This window comes from Falco naumanni, chromosome 4 (genome assembly GCF_017639655.2).
Source record: "Falco naumanni isolate bFalNau1 chromosome 4, bFalNau1.pat, whole genome shotgun sequence".
In the NCBI taxonomy this organism is placed as follows: Eukaryota; Metazoa; Chordata; class Aves; order Falconiformes; family Falconidae; genus Falco; species Falco naumanni.
The window spans coordinates 73,852,018-73,872,331 of record NC_054057.1 but is presented as its reverse complement, the minus strand read 5'-3'; the positions used below and the strand labels follow the sequence as shown (position 1 = coordinate 73,872,331).

The 20,314-nt window shown below is 40.1% G+C and overlaps 2 protein-coding genes across 5 annotated transcripts in view; one reads left to right on the top strand and one right to left on the bottom strand.

Annotated features, from left to right (window-relative positions):
* GTF3C1 (general transcription factor IIIC subunit 1) overlaps positions 1-14,626 on the bottom strand; it is a 42,213-nt gene extending 27,587 nt beyond the window's left edge. Inside the window, exons 1-13 of one of the 2 annotated variants that reach the window (XM_040593625.1) lie at positions 14,384-14,626; positions 13,584-13,793; positions 13,242-13,418; positions 12,807-12,950; positions 12,138-12,234; positions 11,538-11,661; positions 8,183-8,341; positions 7,473-7,588; positions 5,591-5,915; positions 3,664-3,881; positions 3,028-3,167; positions 1,147-1,300; positions 61-164 (exon numbers count right to left, since the gene is read on the bottom strand). In XM_040593625.1, coding sequence (XP_040449559.1) covers positions 61-164; positions 1,147-1,300; positions 3,028-3,167; positions 3,664-3,881; positions 5,591-5,915; positions 7,473-7,588; positions 8,183-8,341; positions 11,538-11,661; positions 12,138-12,234; positions 12,807-12,950; positions 13,242-13,418; positions 13,584-13,793; positions 14,384-14,604 — 2,189 coding nt within the window. In that variant the 5' untranslated portion in view covers positions 14,605-14,626. The remainder of the gene's footprint in view (positions 1-60; positions 165-1,146; positions 1,301-3,027; positions 3,168-3,663; positions 3,882-5,590; positions 5,916-7,472; positions 7,589-8,182; positions 8,342-11,537; positions 11,662-12,137; positions 12,235-12,806; positions 12,951-13,241; positions 13,419-13,583; positions 13,794-14,383) is intronic. The other variant, XM_040593626.1, reaches the window with a different exon arrangement.
* A 60-nt stretch (positions 14,627-14,686) lies between these two features.
* The window catches only part of LOC121088031 (katanin interacting protein), a 65,921-nt gene continuing 60,293 nt past the window's right edge, over positions 14,687-20,314 (top strand). For all 3 annotated transcript variants that reach the window (XM_040593628.1, XM_040593629.1, XM_040593627.1), the window contains exons 1-3: positions 14,687-14,918; positions 15,576-15,652; positions 17,591-17,760. In XM_040593628.1, coding sequence (XP_040449562.1) covers positions 15,591-15,652; positions 17,591-17,760 — 232 coding nt within the window. In that variant the 5' untranslated portion in view covers positions 14,687-14,918; positions 15,576-15,590. The remainder of the gene's footprint in view (positions 14,919-15,575; positions 15,653-17,590; positions 17,761-20,314) is intronic.

Here is a 20,314-nt window from a genome sequence, read left to right as displayed (position 1 = left end):
TTGCACGCACTAGAAAAGCCAAGTTTCCCACAAGCCATCCAAACCGCCGCTGCAACTTGCCTGTTTGCGGTGCTTGAATTGGAGATTCGGAAACGCACCTGCTCGATGGCACTTTTTACCAGGGAATCATTAGGACTCACTGAAGGGTGCACAACAAACTCTACCTGTTCAGAGCAGCAGAAAACAAAGAAAAGGTATTTATAAGATATTGGCTCTTAATCAGGTGCATAAATTATCAGTGATTCACAGACAGTTAACAGTAGCCACAATGGACTGATCCTATGAAGGTTTAGTACATCACAGAATATTAACGCTTTCAGATGAAAAACTCCCATTGCTAATTTGTATCAAGCAGAAGGCCAGACTGTATGGTCTCTGTAACAATAAACAGTTCAGATAATTTCTAGAAACATCACATTTTTTTGGTTTTTAAAATCTGAAACATTTGGGGAACAAGCACTTCAATTTACAAGTATCAGGCTGAAAGGGATAAATGAAAAGCCATAGCTCATAAGGCTATGAATACATATTGTTGTTTAAAGTACACACAAAATTCAGATTAGTAAGATTTCACATATGCTCTACAGTAATTGTGCAGCAGCCAATTTTCAGTAGATTTTCTCCCCGCTTGTGAGCACTTCACACTACAGTTACAATAAGAAGTCTCAGCTTTACAACTACAAACATGCTATTTTCATAAACCTCAATAACAATGGATTTTTGTTTTTGGAAAAAACAGATCATGTTCTACAAATTTCAACTCAGAAGCTAACTTATGATTTCTCATATACTCTTGGCTTTCCAAAGGGGATTAAACAGAATTGTGTTGCAGCCTGACAGTGCAGAGAGAGAACCATGCGTTGCATAACTGATAAGCAGCTGAACCTCTCAGAAGAGAGATTCGGAGACTTTGATCTCTAGACTATTCCTTCGTCTCACAATTATCTGCAGCACAATAATTAAAAGCACTAATCTGGTTTTCACAGTAGCTTAGTTTGGGACATGCAGCTTCTAGGCAGCTTGACTGTGGGTTCTGCTACAAAAAATGAAATCACCCATGTATTTCAGTAAAAAGGTGCAAAACCTTCTGATAGATTAGAAGGTTGTGAGAAAAGCTGCTTCTGCTGCCAGGGTTTGTAAAGTCACCTTTTTACTTATACCATCTTGAATGACTGTAGTACGATAGAGTCTGAGGAGTCCTTCTCGCGCAAGCTTCTGTACCAGTCGTATGATAGACTTTTTGCAGCATTTAGTGGAGACACCTTCTTGCTTCTCTTGATCCATGACCATCTTCTGAAGTCTAAAAGATGCAAAATATACCTTGCATTTTAAGTCCAGCAATGCTCCAAACTGCCTAAGAAGTTTGTTAAGAGGATGTAGGGTAAATAGGTATTCCCCTGCTTCTAGCAATTACTGCTCATTTTCCCTTTTGCTGTAGACAACCAGTAACTTAGCTTTACATTTCAGCTGTATTTTCTTTGTAATCAAGCTTTTCCTTTTCAGGTGAGGGCTGCTGTTCTGATAACAGCAAATTCTCAATGCCTGATTTCTCTGTGTATGGTTATAGTGCAGTTCCAAATCCAGCCTTCCTAAGGTCAGGGTAACCTACAGCTTTTTTAAGTTGTGATTACACATATACAGTTTATATTTCCACTTGTGAGTTCCCCTCAAGGCAGAAATTGTTTAGTGGCATTCTAAGCTCAGAAACGACACACACATTCACAATACAGATACAGATATCCCATCACTTGAAGCCAGCTCACTTCTTCCCTTGTGGCAGTCTGCAGGAGCGTGCTCACACCCTATTCTCCTAATGCCTGTTTTCATGCACCTTGTCACAAATGCCTCAGGGCCTACTTCTGACTCTTTCAATCCCAGAGACTCAATTCTGAAAAAGATATGGAAGGGTACTAAGGGAATGCGGACTTCAACTTTTTCAAAAGACTACCACATCCTGGTAACTAAAATTATTGGAGTGACAGCAGGTTTTCTTGGCAGAGATTGGGGAGGGGCAGAACTTTCACCAGTGCTGAGGGAACCTGTGAGCTACCCACTGGTGGCACTGAAGGGAACAGCAGAGACCTGAAATACCTTCTGAGCCTCCACTTGGATATGACCTGGTCAATCAGCGATGAGGCTGGTGCCAGAGAAGACGAGGCTCTAATTTTACACCACTATGCAACTGAACCAGGTGACAGCAGGTTTCAAAATTGTCACACCCAGGGGAGAATAAGGCCATGATTTCTTACTAAATTCCAATAGCAGGCAGCCCTGTGTGTATTGAAATGCCCGGATCTTATGTGCTGATACAGAAGATGGATGGTGCAATTCTATTTGTGACAACAGAGTCCTGCCAATTTGGAAGCTGGGACTCCAGAAGAGCACCAAAATTTCAGTTTCTCTTTGGAGGCGAATCTTAAAAGGTTGAAAGGCATCACAACGTTCAGGGAAGTGTCTTTAGCCCAGACAAGGCAAGTCAGGAGAAAACATATAACCATTACACATAAAACCGCAAAGAAAAGTGAACTTCCAGGACTCTGCTAGAATCCTAGTGACCAATGATGACTGACTGACATGAAGTCATGAGTCTCTACAGTCCATGATGGAGTAACACACAAACAACTTTTGAAACCATGCAGAAATGAAACTTATGCAGATGAAAGAATCCTCAAGCAGGGAAGTGTTATATCTTACTATGTGGCCCCAAGCACTGTGGCCTACTGCAAACAGAGAGAAAAAAAAAAAGTTCTCTGGTCTCTATTTATGGGACACATACTGTATAAAATTCACTTGTGTAATTAACAATTCTCTGCAGATACTTCCAAACAGCTGACAGATTGTCAAGATTCAGTAGAACTGCAACCCTCCACACCTTCTGTATGCCATCCTCTCCAACATTATAGGGTATAGTGCCATCAGGGACAAGAAAAGCCAACAACGGAATGAGCACACAGACTGCTCACTCAAGTAGTGCTTCTGCTACCAAAATGCATCAGGCCCCACCAGACTGTTTTCAGACTGACTCACGTGAACAAGCTTTCAATTAGCCGGAGATTTCGAACAGCTTCCACAATGAGATTGCGGCGCTTCAGCAGCCTGTACGTTTCATGAGATCTCTCCACTGCTGTAGCTTTGGAACGCTTTTCCTTCTTTTGGCCACATGTCTTCTAGTGCACAGTATGGACAAAACAAAAATTTTACATGAACTATTCAATGTCTTCAGCCTGATGTTGGTTCCTCACACAGTAGCATCTGAGGAATTCAGAGTTTTGATGTGTTTATTTGTAACAAACTAGTCAGTCAAGAATTATCTTTTACCGCCCCTTCACAGGCAGGGAGGCAGACCAGATGATATGCAGCACTTGGGTGCACAGACAGACATTAAGTGATGACATGTATTAAGTCAACACAGGGAATGTGGAGAGCACCAGGAAACTAACCCAGAACTATATTTTGAAGATCTACCTGCCTATTGCCTGGAATAATTTTCACTTAGAACTACAATGCAGCCAAAATATGAATGTATTTTGAAATTAAATTTAAAAAAGCAAACCAATCCCATAAATGAACACAAAAACTAGAGTTCAAAGCCTTGCTGTGTAAACACATAGCTTAGCTCAAACAACTGTACCAACAAGAAAATGTTAAGACATGTGATCTTACCTTAGGGTCTTCAAGTCTGACCTCCTCCACCACAGCCACATCCCCATCCCCATCTTCACCAGGGGAATGAGCACAGGTGGAAAGACTGGACTCCTGCATTAGAGTTTCCAAAGTAGAATTCTCCCCTGGAATGTTGTCTGAAAGCTCATCAGGCTCTTCAAGAATTTGAGGGGAAGGCAGCTTCTTCCCCTGAGACTTCACAGCTGTTGGTTTTGAGACTGGTTTAAAGAGCAAACAGCTTTGTAATTATTCTGCTTTTGGCTTCCTGTAAGTGTTCAGCTTCTCTCTCTGTAAAAGGTACTCCCCCATTCAGCCAGATAACTGTACTCAAAAGCATTCTGCTACATTTTTCACATATTCTCCTACCCTGCTGGAAGCAGTGGTTTGACCATGAATGATCGCATTCAGCCTCTAAAAGTAAAGTTAAAAAAACAAAGTGAACTCTCTGCCATCAAATAATTCTCTCCATGGGCAGACTTAGAAGACCATGAAGGTCCAGATTAGCTTATCCAGAAAATGCTGTCTGAAGGAAGGAAGGTTTCAGTCAGAAAGACTCAAGTTCTGCTGGAAACCTGGCTTTTCTCACAAAGCAAAATGAGAACAAAGATTTAGTATTATCCTGAAGATAATATACATACAGAATGGAGATCTGTTCTCTCTTCCCTTGGACTTTCAGAGAAGTTGTAGGAATGTTCAGTAGTTCAAATAAATCAAATAAAAATTAAACCACCATATGCTCTTGAAAATAATGTCCCCATAAGGCTGGTAGGTAAAAGATGAAGCAATTAGCTTCAGGGGACAAGGCATTTTTATTACAATGTGCTTGGGTGAGTAAGGCTGTGGGTCAAGTCATCCCAAGCCTATGGCTGCTTGAAAGTAACTACCACCTTATCTGGTCTCAGCTAAGGAGTCAGTATTACTCTGCATATACTCGTCCCACTTGAAAGTTCAAACAGTACAGGAACATATTTTGCACAGACTCTAAGGCTCGATACCAGACATTTTCATCTGAAAAAAACCCACTGCTAAAAGGGGAAGAATTTTTATATGTTAAAATTAAATAAATAAGTTAACTGGCTCGGCTGTCAGTTCCTGTGCTACTTCCCACACCTAAGATGACATTTAAACATCCCATGGAAACGAAATTATGTGTTTTAATGAGAGGCACAGCCCATCTTTTTCCTTAGTGTGGAGGAAATACAAGACCATGTGCTTTCAAATCCCTTCTGAAATCTTCAAGGACTTGAAAAGCTAAAGCTCTCTGCCAAGATGGTGCGCTCTAATGGGCACAGCCTGAACTGTAAGTTATTTTGAAAAACAGAGCCCATGACACATACCTTGTCAGTTCATTACAGAACATTCAAGGCAGTCATAAAAATTACCCAAGGATACTGTTTCTCTCAGCAGCTTAAGCCAACTTGACTGCTAGCTACCACAATCTCACCACTATGCTGGTTTTCAGCCACATGGTCCTGCCTCCTTCCTTGCAACAGTTTTAGAATTTGTCTGACCCTCTGCAGCATTATTTCAGCCCTTCAAACCACCAGAAAAATTACTGAATATCCAAGGAGCATGGTGTGCAAACCCATTTCATTTGCATGGAAAATAAGGGGAGAAACGACACAGAGGTAAGGAGAAGCAGATTACCTTCTCGGTGATTAGTGATAACCACTACTTGGCATACAGACACCAGAGCAACCTTCAGCTCTGAGAATCTCCAGAGATTACCACGCTTACAGTATTCCAAAACATAAGAATTTTGGGAAAAAGAGAACATCAAAAACGCATGGAAATAATCAAATAGAGGTAAAAATTAATATCTGACCAAAAACTTTAATGAAAGCTAATAGCATATTATTTTTGCTTTAATCAAAGTATCCATAAGGACAAGGTAGGGTTCTCTCTAAATTTCAAAATTATGATCTACCTTTAGCTGCTGTCGACTGATGGGTGTCAACTTGGAAGCTTAATTTCAACGAAGAATCAGAATTGGCCTTCTGACCTTTTCCTCTCTTCTTGCCATCCTTCCCTTCTTCTTCATTGTCAGACTCTGAGACCAAAGTATCATCTTCTCCAGGAGACGCATCCTCCACAGGTGGGGAACCTTCTGGCACCAATGCCAAAGTAACCGTAGCTAACTGCTCACTCCTAGCCTTCTCTCTCTCAAACTGACGGTTTAAATCACTCTCCTCTGCAAAAATGTATGAAATATACTTTGTTGTTCTTTGCCGACCTTCATCCTCCATAAAACCCTAAGGAAATAGTTGGAATGTTATTTTACCACCTTATTTCTCCATTCTTGCAGTGTTCTCCAGCAACAGCAGTGGGAAAATTTTTTAACTGTTCTCCCCTCACACCAAAAGATCCCATGTTATTCTGCCTTTTTTCTAAATAAAAATGTTCATCAACCTTAACATACAGAAATAAAAAGAATTTTTTGAAAATTAATGAAAATAAATGAAAAATAAACAAACCTGCATTACCTGCATACTAGAATGAAACACCTACAGTATATGGGATGTAGAAAAGCTTAAGAAAGAACAAACTATACTTATTCAGGCTGGAAATAAATTTTTTTCAGAAAATTCTTCCTTTGAAATAACTACAACACAGAAGTCACCAGAGTGAATCAGACTTAACTGGAACTGCTGTTGCCCCATCTACTACAACAGGAGCTTTCAAGCATCCAGAAACTCAAACACTTAGTCTATCAATAAGGGAAGATTTCATTTTCACAGTTGACTTAGGAGAAAGTATGTTTAGATACTCCAGTGGTTCGTATAGTTTGTTTCTTTTTAATTCTACAGAACTTTTTACCAAATGACAAGATCTTAGTAAAAAAATTCTCTATTGGGAAGATGTCAATTATCATGCCTTTGCGAAAAGGGGCAGATGGGTACATGCAAGAAATGACAGCTGAATTTGTCTTGTTGAAATGAAAAAATATTGAAGTATTTGGAAATAAGGAGTTTAATCACCATAGCCTCCACAGAAGTAACTGTTTTCTTCTAGAACTTACTGGCAGTAGATTGATAATTTTCAACAGAGGATCTCTGAATAGATTCTTTAGTAAAGGATCTTGCAAAATAGAAGTTGCCTTACAGTCAAAAATTAAGCAGAGTGGCTGGTTTGAGTGGAGAGACATTTATGTTCATCTCCATAAAGTACCAGCTTCCAGGCCGCTTGGGTTACCACTGATTACAGTGAATGACTCAGACAAGTTGTCGCAGCCAGGCGAAGCAGGGCCGAGGCCAGTTTCTCTGCCCTGTCTCTTTTTGGAGGGCAGACCTGCATCATGGTGCTCAGAACAGTGTTTCTCTGGAATGCTGCGAAACAGTGCCTGGCAGAATTCCACCAGCTGGTGTGCATCACCAGAACGTGCACTCCACAGAGACAAAAAAAATGGGGCAGTGTGCATTTCTCTCCACAATCTTTATTACTTAAGCATCCAGTCACAAACCAATGTAAAATACCCCTGTATCTGGGTTAGTGAACTATTAAATGTCAAGGCAGCCAGCCAGGAAACAATAAAGAAAAGGTACCCTACAAGAGTGGATATGTTACATTCCAACAACTAGGATTAGTCCTCAGAATACAGCAGGTTAAAATCTTTATATTTTTTGAATACTTGTCTTATATACATTTTCTTCAAAGTCATACTCTTTTCAGTCTTACCAGGATTCTTTCACTGTCAGTTCTCAAATCACACTGTTTCTATCATTTGAGGTGAACAATGTTACAACATATTACCACACTAACCACAATTGCATCTCCAGTTTCCATAAGTATCTAAATTATTTTAATCTTACCTTGACAACTTTGTACCTTTCCAGAAGACGACAGAGCATCCTTGCTTCTAGCTTCCCCACATTCATAGCCAAGCGAATTTCTGCCTGAGAAATACCTTTGGTTCCCCTACTTTCAACTGTTTCAGAAAGGAAAACCAAAAAATATTTCAGGGAAATAATCTGACCAAATTACATATACATTCATATTTGCTCTGAATATAAAATTTAATTCCCCAGTAACTAATGACATTTTCACAGATTTATAAAACATTCAGTCAAATAATGTCATGAAACACAATTTTATGCGAAGCAGTGACCCAGCAGAATGAGGTTTGAAAGTGACAGCTTCAGATTAAAAGCAAGAGTCAATTTCTCCCACCAGCTTTCCACAGTTAGATATTAATTTCTCTATCACGAAAGGAAAAGAGATAGAAGAAAGAACACCGTTTTCCTTATCATCTTTTCTCATCCCACCACAACATCCTCGTTCTACCATGCTGTTTTATTTGGGTGGTACTGATTAGTTCATAAGCTTCCAGGGAGGGCTAACAGGTGACAGCACCTATAGCTCCAGTCTAATATGAACATTTTCATGAAAAATTAACACTTTGATACATAAAAAGCAATCAAAACTTAAACCCCCTCCCACAATATATACCTTTCTTTTACATATAAAAGCAGTAAGAAGGCAATGGGAAAAACATCTTAGGATGTCTTACTATATGACCTACTTAGCTCATAAGCCTGGGTGAGCATATCCCTTTCACAAACAATATCCACGGGCTGAACAGCTTTTGTGATGATCTCTTCTTCATCATCATCATGATAGTCTTCCATTTTCTTCCGAAATTCCTTTAGTAATTTAAGGCAACGGACCATCACATCAGTACCTGTGAACATGAACGTTAGTAACAACTCTTAACAAAACGTAGAGTGCGTGCACTTGTTTAAACCATTTTATTTCTTTCAGCAGCATGAACAAGTAGGGATGCAAAATGGGGAACAAACGAGCAAAACCAAACGTTTATTTCTAGGAAAGGTTTGCAACAGTTTTCCCTGTATCTGAATGTCAAAATCTGTCCTCACCTACTCTCTGCAGCTAGGGAATGGCTAGGTTTGTTAACATGTATTGTGTACTATAATTATGCGCAATGAAAACGGAGATACAATATCTGAAGTTGTTATATACAAGGACAGAACACACTGCCACCCACCAGTCACATACATGATTGAATTCCATGTCTTAACATGTTACTGGGCACTGGCTGTGCTGTAGTAACTCTCCACCTACTTTTCTATGAGATCCCAGAAGGGTAAAGTAGGGACATACGACTTCAGGAGAGCTCTAGTAATCCTGCTCCCTGCTGTAAAGATGACCTACCATCACCAGTATCATCTAGCTCCTGCTGAACAATTTAAGAGACCAGTGGTAAACTAGAACTAGGTTACTGTACACTGCCAGCTTATCAAGTTGCAGTGATTCAGCAGTTAGGGCAGAAGTAGCTAATTCATCCTGCAGCTGTGGTGGGAACATCTACAGCCATCTCTACTCCTCTGGTACAGCCCTGCTGTGAAAAATGCCAGGTGAAAGCTTTAGCTGAAATCACTACGGTTTCAGCTGATGAGTTTTATCTTATGTGTATATACAATCAGTTACCAAAGCCTAGCTGACATGAAGTTAATCCACAGCAACTTAACCATGAGACGGAGCTCTAGGCCAGATGATTCCATTATTTTTCCTCAATCTGAATCCTTTTTTCCTTGGCAGTATCCTAGGATACTGCTTAGGATAGTAATTAAGTGCTGACATTATGGTAGGGCTGCATGCGTTGTTATCACATCCTCTGTATTTCTTCACCCTGTTAGTTTTCACTTGAAGCAGTATTTGGGGGAAAAAACAAAGAAACCAACCAACCAACCAGTTCCTTTTACTTTAGCTCCTGCTGCCTAATATGCTTCCAATAGCAGATGCTCTGGCTTCATCTTCAGCATGTCCCACATATTTGTATCTGCTTTCCTGTGTAACTCCAGAGATTAAACTATCTTGATCTCTGATGAAAATCAGCTATTATTAATTTATCCTAGTTTAATACCTAGTGTTTTTTAATGCATTTTTGTAGATTTTCAGCTTTTATGTCTGTAAGATGGAATTATCATACAAGTGAAAGATTCATCAAGTGGCATTTTTCATGTTAAATTTAAGTAGTAAATGCAGCTGCCATTGTGCCAATCTGACAAAACATGAAACAACAACTGCCTTGTAGTTGCCACCAAGTTTCTAAATGGACTTGTATTTTCTTGTCTTCTAAGTAAATACTTCAATTGGAAGTTAAGATGTTTTTACTGCTGTTTATAAACTCTACATTTCAGGAATACTATCTAGTCTCTCGGGCTTTATTTACAAGTGTCTTCAGCTCATTAGAATGCCTCTGAGACTTAAGTCAGTATGAGGAAGTATAAACAAATGTAACTGGTGCAATCTACTCAAAGCCAGCGTAAGACAGAATCTAGGTTTTCGTCAACGCCAATGCCAAGTGGTGTGACTAAAGCTATCCCTGCCATACAAGCCACTGTATGTTGAAACACTTGCTCAAACCAGAAATACATTAACTATGTACAATACATATTTTGTAAAAATTTGATGATCATTTTCCCCATATGTTTTATTGTATACTGATCTATTCTAGAATATTTTTTGAGGATCTCCACTGCCTTCTTGAAACTGTGAACTTCAAAGAATTCTCCTGCATAAAACTCCCTCTGATATTCTTATGGGAAGGAGGCAGACCTGTATATTTCATGACAAATGAACTCGTTCAATCACTCCCTTATTTATTCAGTGCAATGTGGGAGATTTCTCTCTGAACCGCGCTAGATGCTGTACCTACTTTTGGCCATTGCTTTTCTTTGTTCATGATACAATTTCCCGACAGAGAGATTTCCTTCCCTCAGACTTAAAAGACTGAAGGAATTTGTTCTTATCAAGGGCCTTAATCCAACTCCATGTAGCTGGCATTCACTTTTGCCTTCTTGAAGTTGTCATGTTTTTATTGGCTCCTTTACTTCTTCATGATCACTCCTACTTGCAAAGACGATGTCATTTGTAATGTTTAGATCATATCAGATTTAGTTGTTTTATTTTTTATTTTTTCACAAACAGTTCGCTACATCTCTGAAAAACACACTGTTCATCCTTTAGAATGACTTTCTTTTTAACCATTGCAAACCTGCCTCTTAGGATTTTCTGTGATAAAAGATTTGGCTTAGGATTCCTTAAGCAATTGCATTAATTCCATTGGCGATACCATCCCTCCTCATACCTTCTGTTATTACTTCTTGTAATATTTTCCCCATGCAAGTTTTATCTGCATCTTCTTCTGAGAGAAGTTCCTTTCTTTCGTTCCCTTTCTTCATGGAGTTCTACTCTTCTTTGTCTTTCCACTACATGTTTGGAAGTTATCAACAGTTCTTGCAAACCCATTAAATTTGAATTTAGAGCTGGTTATGCATGTCCCTCAGCAGACTACAGCTTTTTTGAATAGTAGTTGTTGACTATCTTGCTTACTTCCAAGAATTTCACGGTAGTGCTGGAGAAGCTTACTTTCATAATCTGAAATGAAACTTTGTATTCTCATGACTTCCAGCAAAAGTCATAATTTAGCAAAAGCCCTAACTAAGATGGTCTGTTTCTTTAGCTTATTTTGTAATGTTTTTTTTTGTTTTATGAAACTTTTTATATGTTTTTTTCAAGTGTATTGACTTGTCATTCAACTTGAACCTGAAAGGTCAGCAGACTGCTCTTTGTCCCCACTCTGTATCGCCTCGTGTAGTATTATTAGGAGCCTCAATCCACTCAAACAGCTTACACTGATATACAACAAACTTGCCTGCATCCATTTCTAAAAACCCTGAAACACATGCTTAATAAAGCTAGAACACTGCAGCCCACTTGAATTAGCATATTTCTTCACATAACTGCATACAGATTTTCACTTAGGCATCTTGTGATTTAAGTTTTGAAGCTTACAGATAAAATAGCATTGATGTCATTACACAAAAAGAAAGCAAAAATATGGTTCTAGTTACCTTTCTTTGTCTTGTAGGGTCCTCCATTGGGGTGTATATCTTGTAATGGGATGGATATTACCTTAGCTAGGCCAGCATTCATCATATATTGATACAGACGTTTGAAAGTTCTCTCACAAAGACCCTAATGAAAAGAGAAATCACAAAAGCCACTGTAGCCCAAAAGTTTCACCTGTAGGTGATTAGTACCAAAGACATTCATACTGCCTGTTCTTAAAAGGCAGTATTTTGGGGTAGGATGTCAAAGAGGGATCATAAAAGCCTACTATGGCAGACACAGGCAGAGTGTGAAATGCTTCTGGAGTGTTTTCTATCCCTCCAACTCTACCATCCAAACAAGCAGCAGCACTGAGCAAGTAAAAATTGCGTGATGAGATCCACTGAGAAAACTTTTCTGAAACTGTGGATCAAACAGAACTCCTTCCTTATTAAACAGCAACAGTAACTTGATCTAGTAGGTTTTTAAGATCCTCTATTAGAATATCCTACCCCCAAATTCTGTGCAACTTTAAAAAACCCCAGGCAGTATGAATGACTGCCTTTGACACTAATCATCTATGTTCCTCATGAGTGAGAATTTGAAAGAGTAATGGAACTCACCAATTCTTCCCTCAAGTTTCCTAATGTTTCCATCTGGTTTGAACGAGCACTTAGCATACTTGAGAGCTTCTCCATCAGAATATCGTATTTGCTCCTCCTAACCAAGAGAAGGAAAACATTTTACACATAAGCACGCATATAACTTTATAAACATGAGTTGTACCTTTACAAAATGTCAGTCACTAGAGGAAGTGCTCTCAGATTGTTTTAGGAATTACAGTTTCTTTTCCCTCTGTGAATAGCACATGAGAGAATTTGTCACTAAGAAGAGAACCCAACTGAGGGAACAGTGACTAACCCCAGGCTGCTACTTCATTGGCAATCCACAGAAGTACATATTCTAATCATAAACAAGATAGGAAGACAAAAAAAATCTATTAGAAATGTGTTTGAAGTGAGAACACTCAAAATAAACACAATGATTAGGGCTACAACAAGAGGAGTTAGACTTACGTAGGCAGGTGACAGACACTAGAATACCTTATTGTTTACAGCTCCCAGACAAGTAAGTTTTAAACTATCCAGCATTCAGAAGAGGAGTTAATAAAGCAATGGACAAGGGTCATTACCAGGAAACTTTGATAGTTCTGTGACAACAGAGCAATCTTTCATCAGAGTAAATGGTCCCAGTCTACCCAGGAGATTTTGAAATGCCTGAGTGGCACATACCTATCAACATGAAAGCGAGTCAGAAGTAGAAGAATTGAGTGTTGCTGTCCTCCACTTGGTAGCCTTATGACATGGGACTGCATTGTTATGAGACCATTTCTGTCCAATACTCTTCGGTGATAATGAATTTTTCCAGCATCCACTCTAAAGGAAAGACGGAAAGATATCTATAGGCATAGGAACTTTTACATATAAAATATATAAATTCTAATTATTATAAGGAATAATTATAATTATTATAAGGAAGAGAACAGTACACTGCCAGCAATACGGGCTCAAAGAACCAAGTGCTCATGGTAGTAAGGATGAGACACTACCAATATAGACAGGAGTTTAAATCAACACACAGAAATTCTTAAGTGGAAAGAAATTTATAAATAACCAGTGGAAACTTATTAGCTTTGATTTAATTCATATAGCAAGACATAAACTTACTTGAAAGCCCCACTGTGAAGGTCCCTCTGAAGCTCTCCTTGCCACCTAGCACGACCTAAGCGCTCCAATATACAGTAGGAGAAGTCAGGCAGTTTTAAGTCAGGGTCCCCGTCCCAGCCTATTAAAGCTCTGTAACGCTGGTCTTGGGAGGCAACAATGACAAGTTTCTCTCCCCACCTAAGAAACAAGGGCAAGTAATAAATTATTATTAGTTCCATGAAAGCAGAGAGATCAACCACTTTCCCCTCAGAAACACCATTCTTGATATAATCTGCAAAGAGAACTAAATTTTAAAACATAAGTTAAAAATCTTCTAATGCCCAATATAAGGATTTCACTCACTTTTCAACAGCTTCTGTATAAGTATAACATGGCTGCAAATCCTTTCTCCTTATCTGATCAGTGATATCTACTCTCTCTTTAAAATACTGGCAGGAACCTTGTATGCCATCTTTATTATCCAAAATCATGTGGACAGGATAAATATCATTTGAAGGAATTGGATCTCTTTTGGTTTCCAGTATTCCTGTTTCAAGGTCTATTTCTTCATATCTGAAACAGAAGCAGAGAGCCAACATTTAACCGAGCAAGGGGAATGTGGAACTGAAATATAAGATTGCCACAAACAATACTGATAACTCTATGAAATACCTTGGAAAAACTAAATTATTTTGAAACCTCAAAACTAGAAAAAACGCAAAAGAGCAGAGCTGCACTCCTGAGACCGACCAAGCCTTATCAATGTGCAGCGTGTGAGGCAGGAGGCAGTGAATACGTTATTTGATCTTCAAATATTCAAGGATGTTGAAGTGGTGGGAATAAAGGCAACATATACGCACACTAGTTTACAGAAAATACAGATACATCCACCCCGACGAACGGGGATATATAAGTTCTGCTTGTATGCTCGTGGTCAACAGTGCTGCAGCCCCACCAGGACACCTGCAGAGGCCTCCGGCCCCGCTGGGCCCTGCCCGCCGCCAGCCAGCCTGGGGCAAACCCCAGCGGCCCTACAGGCGGGGCAGGGGCGGCGGGGGCAGCCCCGGGGCGGCTAGAGAGCCCTCAGCTGCCCCCAGCGGAGGCGCCAGCCCCTCCCAAGCCCCACGGGAGGCTCTGGCCCGGCCCGGCGGAGCTGCCCTCACCGGTCGTGCAGGCGGAGCGGCGGGCGCGCCCGGGGCAGCAGGTAGAAGCTGACGTCGGGCTGGGCGCTGAGCGCGGCCCAGAGGAGCTGCTGCGTGGCGGGCTCCAGCGGCAGCGGGAAGGGAGGCCAGCGGGCGCCCAGGCGGTGCCACAGCGCACTCAGCGTGATACCGTCCAGCCCCTCCAGGGCCACCTCGTCCAGCAGCACCCACAACGCCTCCATCTCCGCCACCGCTTCCGGCCGGGGCCGGCGCGCCGGAAGTGAGGTCACCAGCGCGCCGGTAACCAAGGGAACGCACAAACAGGGCAACGGCGGCGCGGCGCGGCCCGGCCCTCCCTACCTCCTTCCTCCGCTGCTCTGCTGTGGGGTCCGCGGCCCCGGGGGCGCCCTTCAGCCCGGGGCCTGCCGGCACTGCGGGGGCAAGGCCCCGGGCCCTGCTCTGTCCTTCGGGAGAGCTGTTGGCTCAGCCCTGAGGCTGCTGACCTCGGCGCGGGCGCGGGAAAGGGCAGCGTTTAAGCAAAGATACTCTGCGGTCGGTAAGAGGCAAAATACAGGGTTTGCTTTTTTTGGTTGCGGGTTTTTTTTGTTTTGTTTTTTGTTTTTTTTTTTTTTTCTTTGGTAAAGAGCTAAATTAAGTGTTTCGGTGGTAACTTTAAACTTCAAAGCATATAAGAGGGCACCGTATCACAACTTGCAGCAGCGACTCTGGGATACTTTCGGTGGGAATTGCTGGAAAAGTTCATGTTTCCTCAAAGGCAAGCAAAAATCTTTAAATGAACACCTTAAATGTGTACAGCCTCTGCAGTGAATAAATTCAACAGTTAACTGCCCACGTGAGCAGTTCAGGAACATCAGCCCACAGCTGGGCTTCGGGCATGGCCCTTTCAGCTGGCGCCTCACAGTTGACTTGCTCGTCAGTTCTTGGATTGCAAACTCATTATAGCACATGCCTTCCATTTTTCATATTTATACGCTCTTCAGTAGATTGTGAAGGGTTCTGAAAAAAAATAAAACAAGTAATATTTTCTCTGTTCTTCAGGAACTTTATTTATTACGCTGTCAGTGTTACACATTATTGAAGGAGGAACTTTTTTCAGTTTATAGCACTTCTGTTTATTGAGGGTGCAAAACCAGTAGTACTCTATAATAAATAATTTCTATACTTCAGCGTGACAATTACATTCTCATTGCAGCTTTAAGTTAAGGACATGGTGACTAATTTTGATGAAAAACATGATGAATACTTAATATACCTTCAGCAGAGAAACCGGTAAGATACAGAATTGTTACCACCATTGAGTATGTAATAGCTGTTGTGTACTACCTAACATAGTAGCTAATATCAGTAGTTGTGAATATTAATTTAAAACCTTGGTTTTTGAACTTGTGATGCAAAGTCTGACTTGCTGTGTTTTAAAACATTCAGCTGGTTCTCTTTTCTTCCCTTTGTTTGCCAAGTATGTCAAAGTTCTTATTTCTAGAGGTGTTCAGAATATTTCTTCAGCATACTTTAAAATACAAATAAGTTTGTTACTATAATTGTTTCCAAGGTTTACAGGGAAGATTTTTGTTTCTAAAGCAAGAGGTAGATCCAGAAGTAACTGGCAGCTCACACTGTGTGAGGATGTTATGAGGCAAGGATTTTAGGTTGTCAGAAATACTGAAAATTGCATGCAAAAGTTGCTGAAGTTAAATGTGCAAAGTCAGGTTCTGCTGAGGTGGGAGACAAGGACATCTAGGTTACTTTTGCAAACTTCAGTATCTTTCAGACAAGTTTAAAACATTTATTTTAATCTTTGTTCATAGGAAGCTTCCTGTCATTGTACCCTAGAGAGATGAATTTTCACAGGTTAATTCAGAAGGGGAAAAAAAAGAAAAGTCTACAGAACTTTTTTGCTGGATTCCCCCTTTTACCACAGGTCATAAGATTTGTACTCAAATTCTATAACAAACTGAATGGTTTGGTGAAAAGACAAAAAAACCCCCCTACAAAAGCCACAATTATGTTAGATCAACATCCAATTTTTGTGAACATGGGTTTCTTTCATATATTGTCTCCTAAAGTGTTTTTAGAAAAGCATAAAACAGAATATTTAATGATTGGAACAACTTGCATCCCTGTTATCAGAGCCCTAATACTGAATTTTGTTGGAAACAAATGCCACTGAATTACAACACGACAAGCAGGTGGCAAACCATACCTTGCAGAGGAGGCATGCTGGATGTGTTCATGTATTGGGCATAACTGGCAGGTTTGGGTAGTGGGGGCTGCAGAGTAGCCTGTGTGGGAGCAGGTCAGGTACTACCCTGGGCCAGTCATGGCTGGTTCCTGCTGCATCAAAACTAACAGGAACAGCCCATCGTGTGCCAAAACATCATCAGTCAGAGCAGCCTGGCGTGGATTTAAGAGAGTGGTGGCGACAGGGTGCTCCTGTGGAGGCATGCTGCCTAGAGGGCTGCTGGCCACATGGCTGGGGACAGGCTGGGAACACACTCATGTCAGTGCAGATACACTCCTGGGGAATTTTGGCCTGTGGATTGACCCACCCTGGAGTCAGAGGGAAACCAGGAAGCAGCCTGCAGGGGCAGGTGCAAATTGTCACACACATGCCCCAACCTCCTGGCTTGCATGTCACCCCACTGAAGGAATTAGGATGGACTGAGTATAACCCATGGAGAAAGTAGGGAAGATGAGGACTGGAAGAGGGAGGGTAGGTGTTTCACTGAAGCTGAGCCTGGGGTGGGCGTTATTTAAATATTATTTTAACCAGACTTTAATTTCCCGGTATCTCTAACTGCGCTATTGATTGGGGACTTTCTTAAGTTTCAAAACACAATCCTTTTTTTGTCTTGAAAAGAGCTCAACCATTTTTAAGCTTTTTAATGTTCTGAGTAAAACTCTTAAAAATTGTCAAGAAGAATGGTTAAATGTGCTAAATACCAAATGGAAAAGATAATGGGAAATGAGAAGGAACATGGAAAAAAAAATCTCAGAAGGGAGAGAATTGGTCAAACTTCATATGTCACAGTGTGTGGGTACTCATACAAGCATTACTGAACAGGAACAGATCCTGGAAGCTATGTTCTGAAATTATTTGAACTATGAAAATATTTTTCAGCTTTGATATTGTGTGTTTTTGTATTTATTGCTAGCCTGATCATCTGTATATGCACTACATAAGGATGAATTATTATCCTTTCTACTCAGGCTACTGGGACGTTTAAAAAGAAAGGATCCTGTACAAATCAAACTGGAACAGTTAGAGCAAGGATTTTCTCTGTATCTGAATGGAGCTAATTCAGAGCTGAGAAATTACCGTAGAAAAATCAAGTCACATGGCTACCTTAAAAATGAGACAAAGACCACCAGGACAAATGGTGAGTTATATGAGAGTTTTACAAAGGCTGCAGTCTAGAACTATTTGAAACATTTACTCATCAGAGCTGTAATTCAGTCAGTGAGGTTACTGATCAGGCTGTGATAAAGAGGTGGCAGCATTTGAGCTTCGTGGAATGAAATTCCATGGGAGTCTTTCATCAGAGTATTTAAGCTGGTTGTATGTAAGGAAAGATCTCTGCAGCACCTCATCAATTTCTCAGTTGGTCTCTGAACAATTCTGAAGTTTAACTTCCCCACCTCTCCGTTTGTTAAACGATTATAACTAAAACTAGTTAGAAATGTATATAAACTGTCAGTGTAAAATAATGCTATACCTTTGTCTGATATGTAATACTGTTAATAGGCTTTAAAATCTGATGGACTTCAACGTTATCTAAGTCTGTTGCCCTGTAGACAAATGACATTTGATGACATAGACTATAATCATTTATATCCGGTAATAGCTGCATTAAGCTTATAAATTTTGTTTAAGCTATAATAGTTGTCTTAAAAAGACAGCTAATCTTTCTTTAAATATTTGAAGTAAAGAAAATCTACCATTTACTGCCAGTGATTAGCCGACTTTACTTAAAAATGTGTGTTTTGTTTCTAATTTAAGTCTGTCTGTCATAGAGAGCAATGTGACAGGAATAATTTTGCATGTATGAAGGTATAAAGTCTGAGCTTGCTGGCCTAATCTATTTAGCATAATGAAAATTGATTTCACTAAATCCCTGTGTAAAGCAGTTCACCAACTGTAATCTGTTATTCTCACACTTGCTACAACCTGTCTATTTTACAGTCTATTTTTTTATCTATTGCTATGTAGATAGTGTCTGCTTAAGTTTTATTTTCACCTAAAAATGAAGACAAAGTTTAAAAAGTTATTTAATAATATATTAGGGTTGAAAGTTTATTAATCTCAACAACACTGGAAGCTAACTTTATTTTCAGTAAGTGTTCTAACCATGACTTGATTTTTTTTTTCTTTGTTTTCCTGCTACACTGGACCCATACTATTTGTTTTCAAGTTTAAATGTGTTCAGGCTTAGCTGGCTACTATGTAATTTCTTGCAGATTGTATGGATGGAGGTGGGGAATTAGCTATTGGCCTAGTTTCACCGTTTTGTGTGAAAGTAAAATCTCATGTGTAATGATGCAAAAAAGTTCATGTTCTTGGATATTGGAAAATGGAGGAGATTGTGTGCTCTGTCACACCGGGATGTTATACCTTTACATAGCTAAAGAGAGTGTGAACCAACATCTTTGACTTTTTGCTCCAAAAATTGTGCAGGGATATTGCGGCAGCAGCTGTAATAGAACTCTGTCAGGAGAAATTTCCTCTTGAAAGTTCTGCTGTGCAGCTGTTATCTCTAAGCTTAACTGAAGTTGTTCATTTTTAGGGTTGCTTAATGCCATGTGATTCAGTTAAGGCAGAATACTTCAGCTTGTCTTAGGGACTTTTAAAGACTTCAGTGGCAGTCACTGTTCCTCTCCTCAACTTCATCAACTCGGAGACAGTAGCATTCTCTGCAGAAGAGAACTCAGTGTTTTGCTGTTTCTTACCTATCCGATGTTGTTATTTTAGACACGTGTAGCTGCAGTGAAAGATATCAACTGAATCATCATCCTGTCATTTTTCTTCTTCCATTTGATTTTGCCACTAGGGTCCAGAGTGGGAGTCACTGGGGATCTGTATAAGCTTCTTGCCTGGGGGTAGTACCTTAGCAATTCTGTGGTCTGTTTCATTTCTAGGCATTTATTCCTAATGATTGAATATGATTTTACTTACAGAAATGATTTCTCGCTGAGATACAGCACTGAATTTTCTTCCCTATCCATCTCCCACGAGAATTATTGCATCATTTATTATTTCTAAAGCATTCGTCTATAGAATTAGTCTTCACTGAAAAATTAGGAATGTGTGATACTTAATAATACGGAATGGGCACAAATGCCTCTTTGTGGTTCCTGAAAGTGTCATCATAATTCTGTTTGTCTGGACTATTTTCTTTGTCTGTGTTCACTAGGAGTAATTCATGATAGTAGTGATTGATAAAATTTTTATGTTTAGGCTTGGTAAATGAATTAAAGTAAATGATGAGCTCATAAGGTAATGAAGCGGGTCTTTAGGTATACTGTAATTTCTTTGGGTGTATAACCCAGACATAGTTTCACAGCCATGTGTGTACCTTCAGTGAATGTTGGTGTGGTCACAAAGACATGGCTTAAAGGTAACATGGGGTCTCCTTTGATTATGAATGATATTTTGGTGATGTACTGCTCAGTTCTTGGCTATTAGAATAGGCACTGTCAGCTCAAGTCTCCATGGGAATGACACCAGTGGACCTATTTTGTGTGCCAAAAGAGGCAGTGGTTGGTATTCACATCCCATCCATCCCATGGAGAAGGATGTTTTTGTTCTGAAGTAATGTTAGTAGTACAGACAACTAGCTCAGCTGCATCAACTTCTGCCTGGGATTTGAACCACTATTTTTCCTGGTTTTGAGAGACCTAGTCGCATGAATCCATCACAAAATACTCGGACAATTC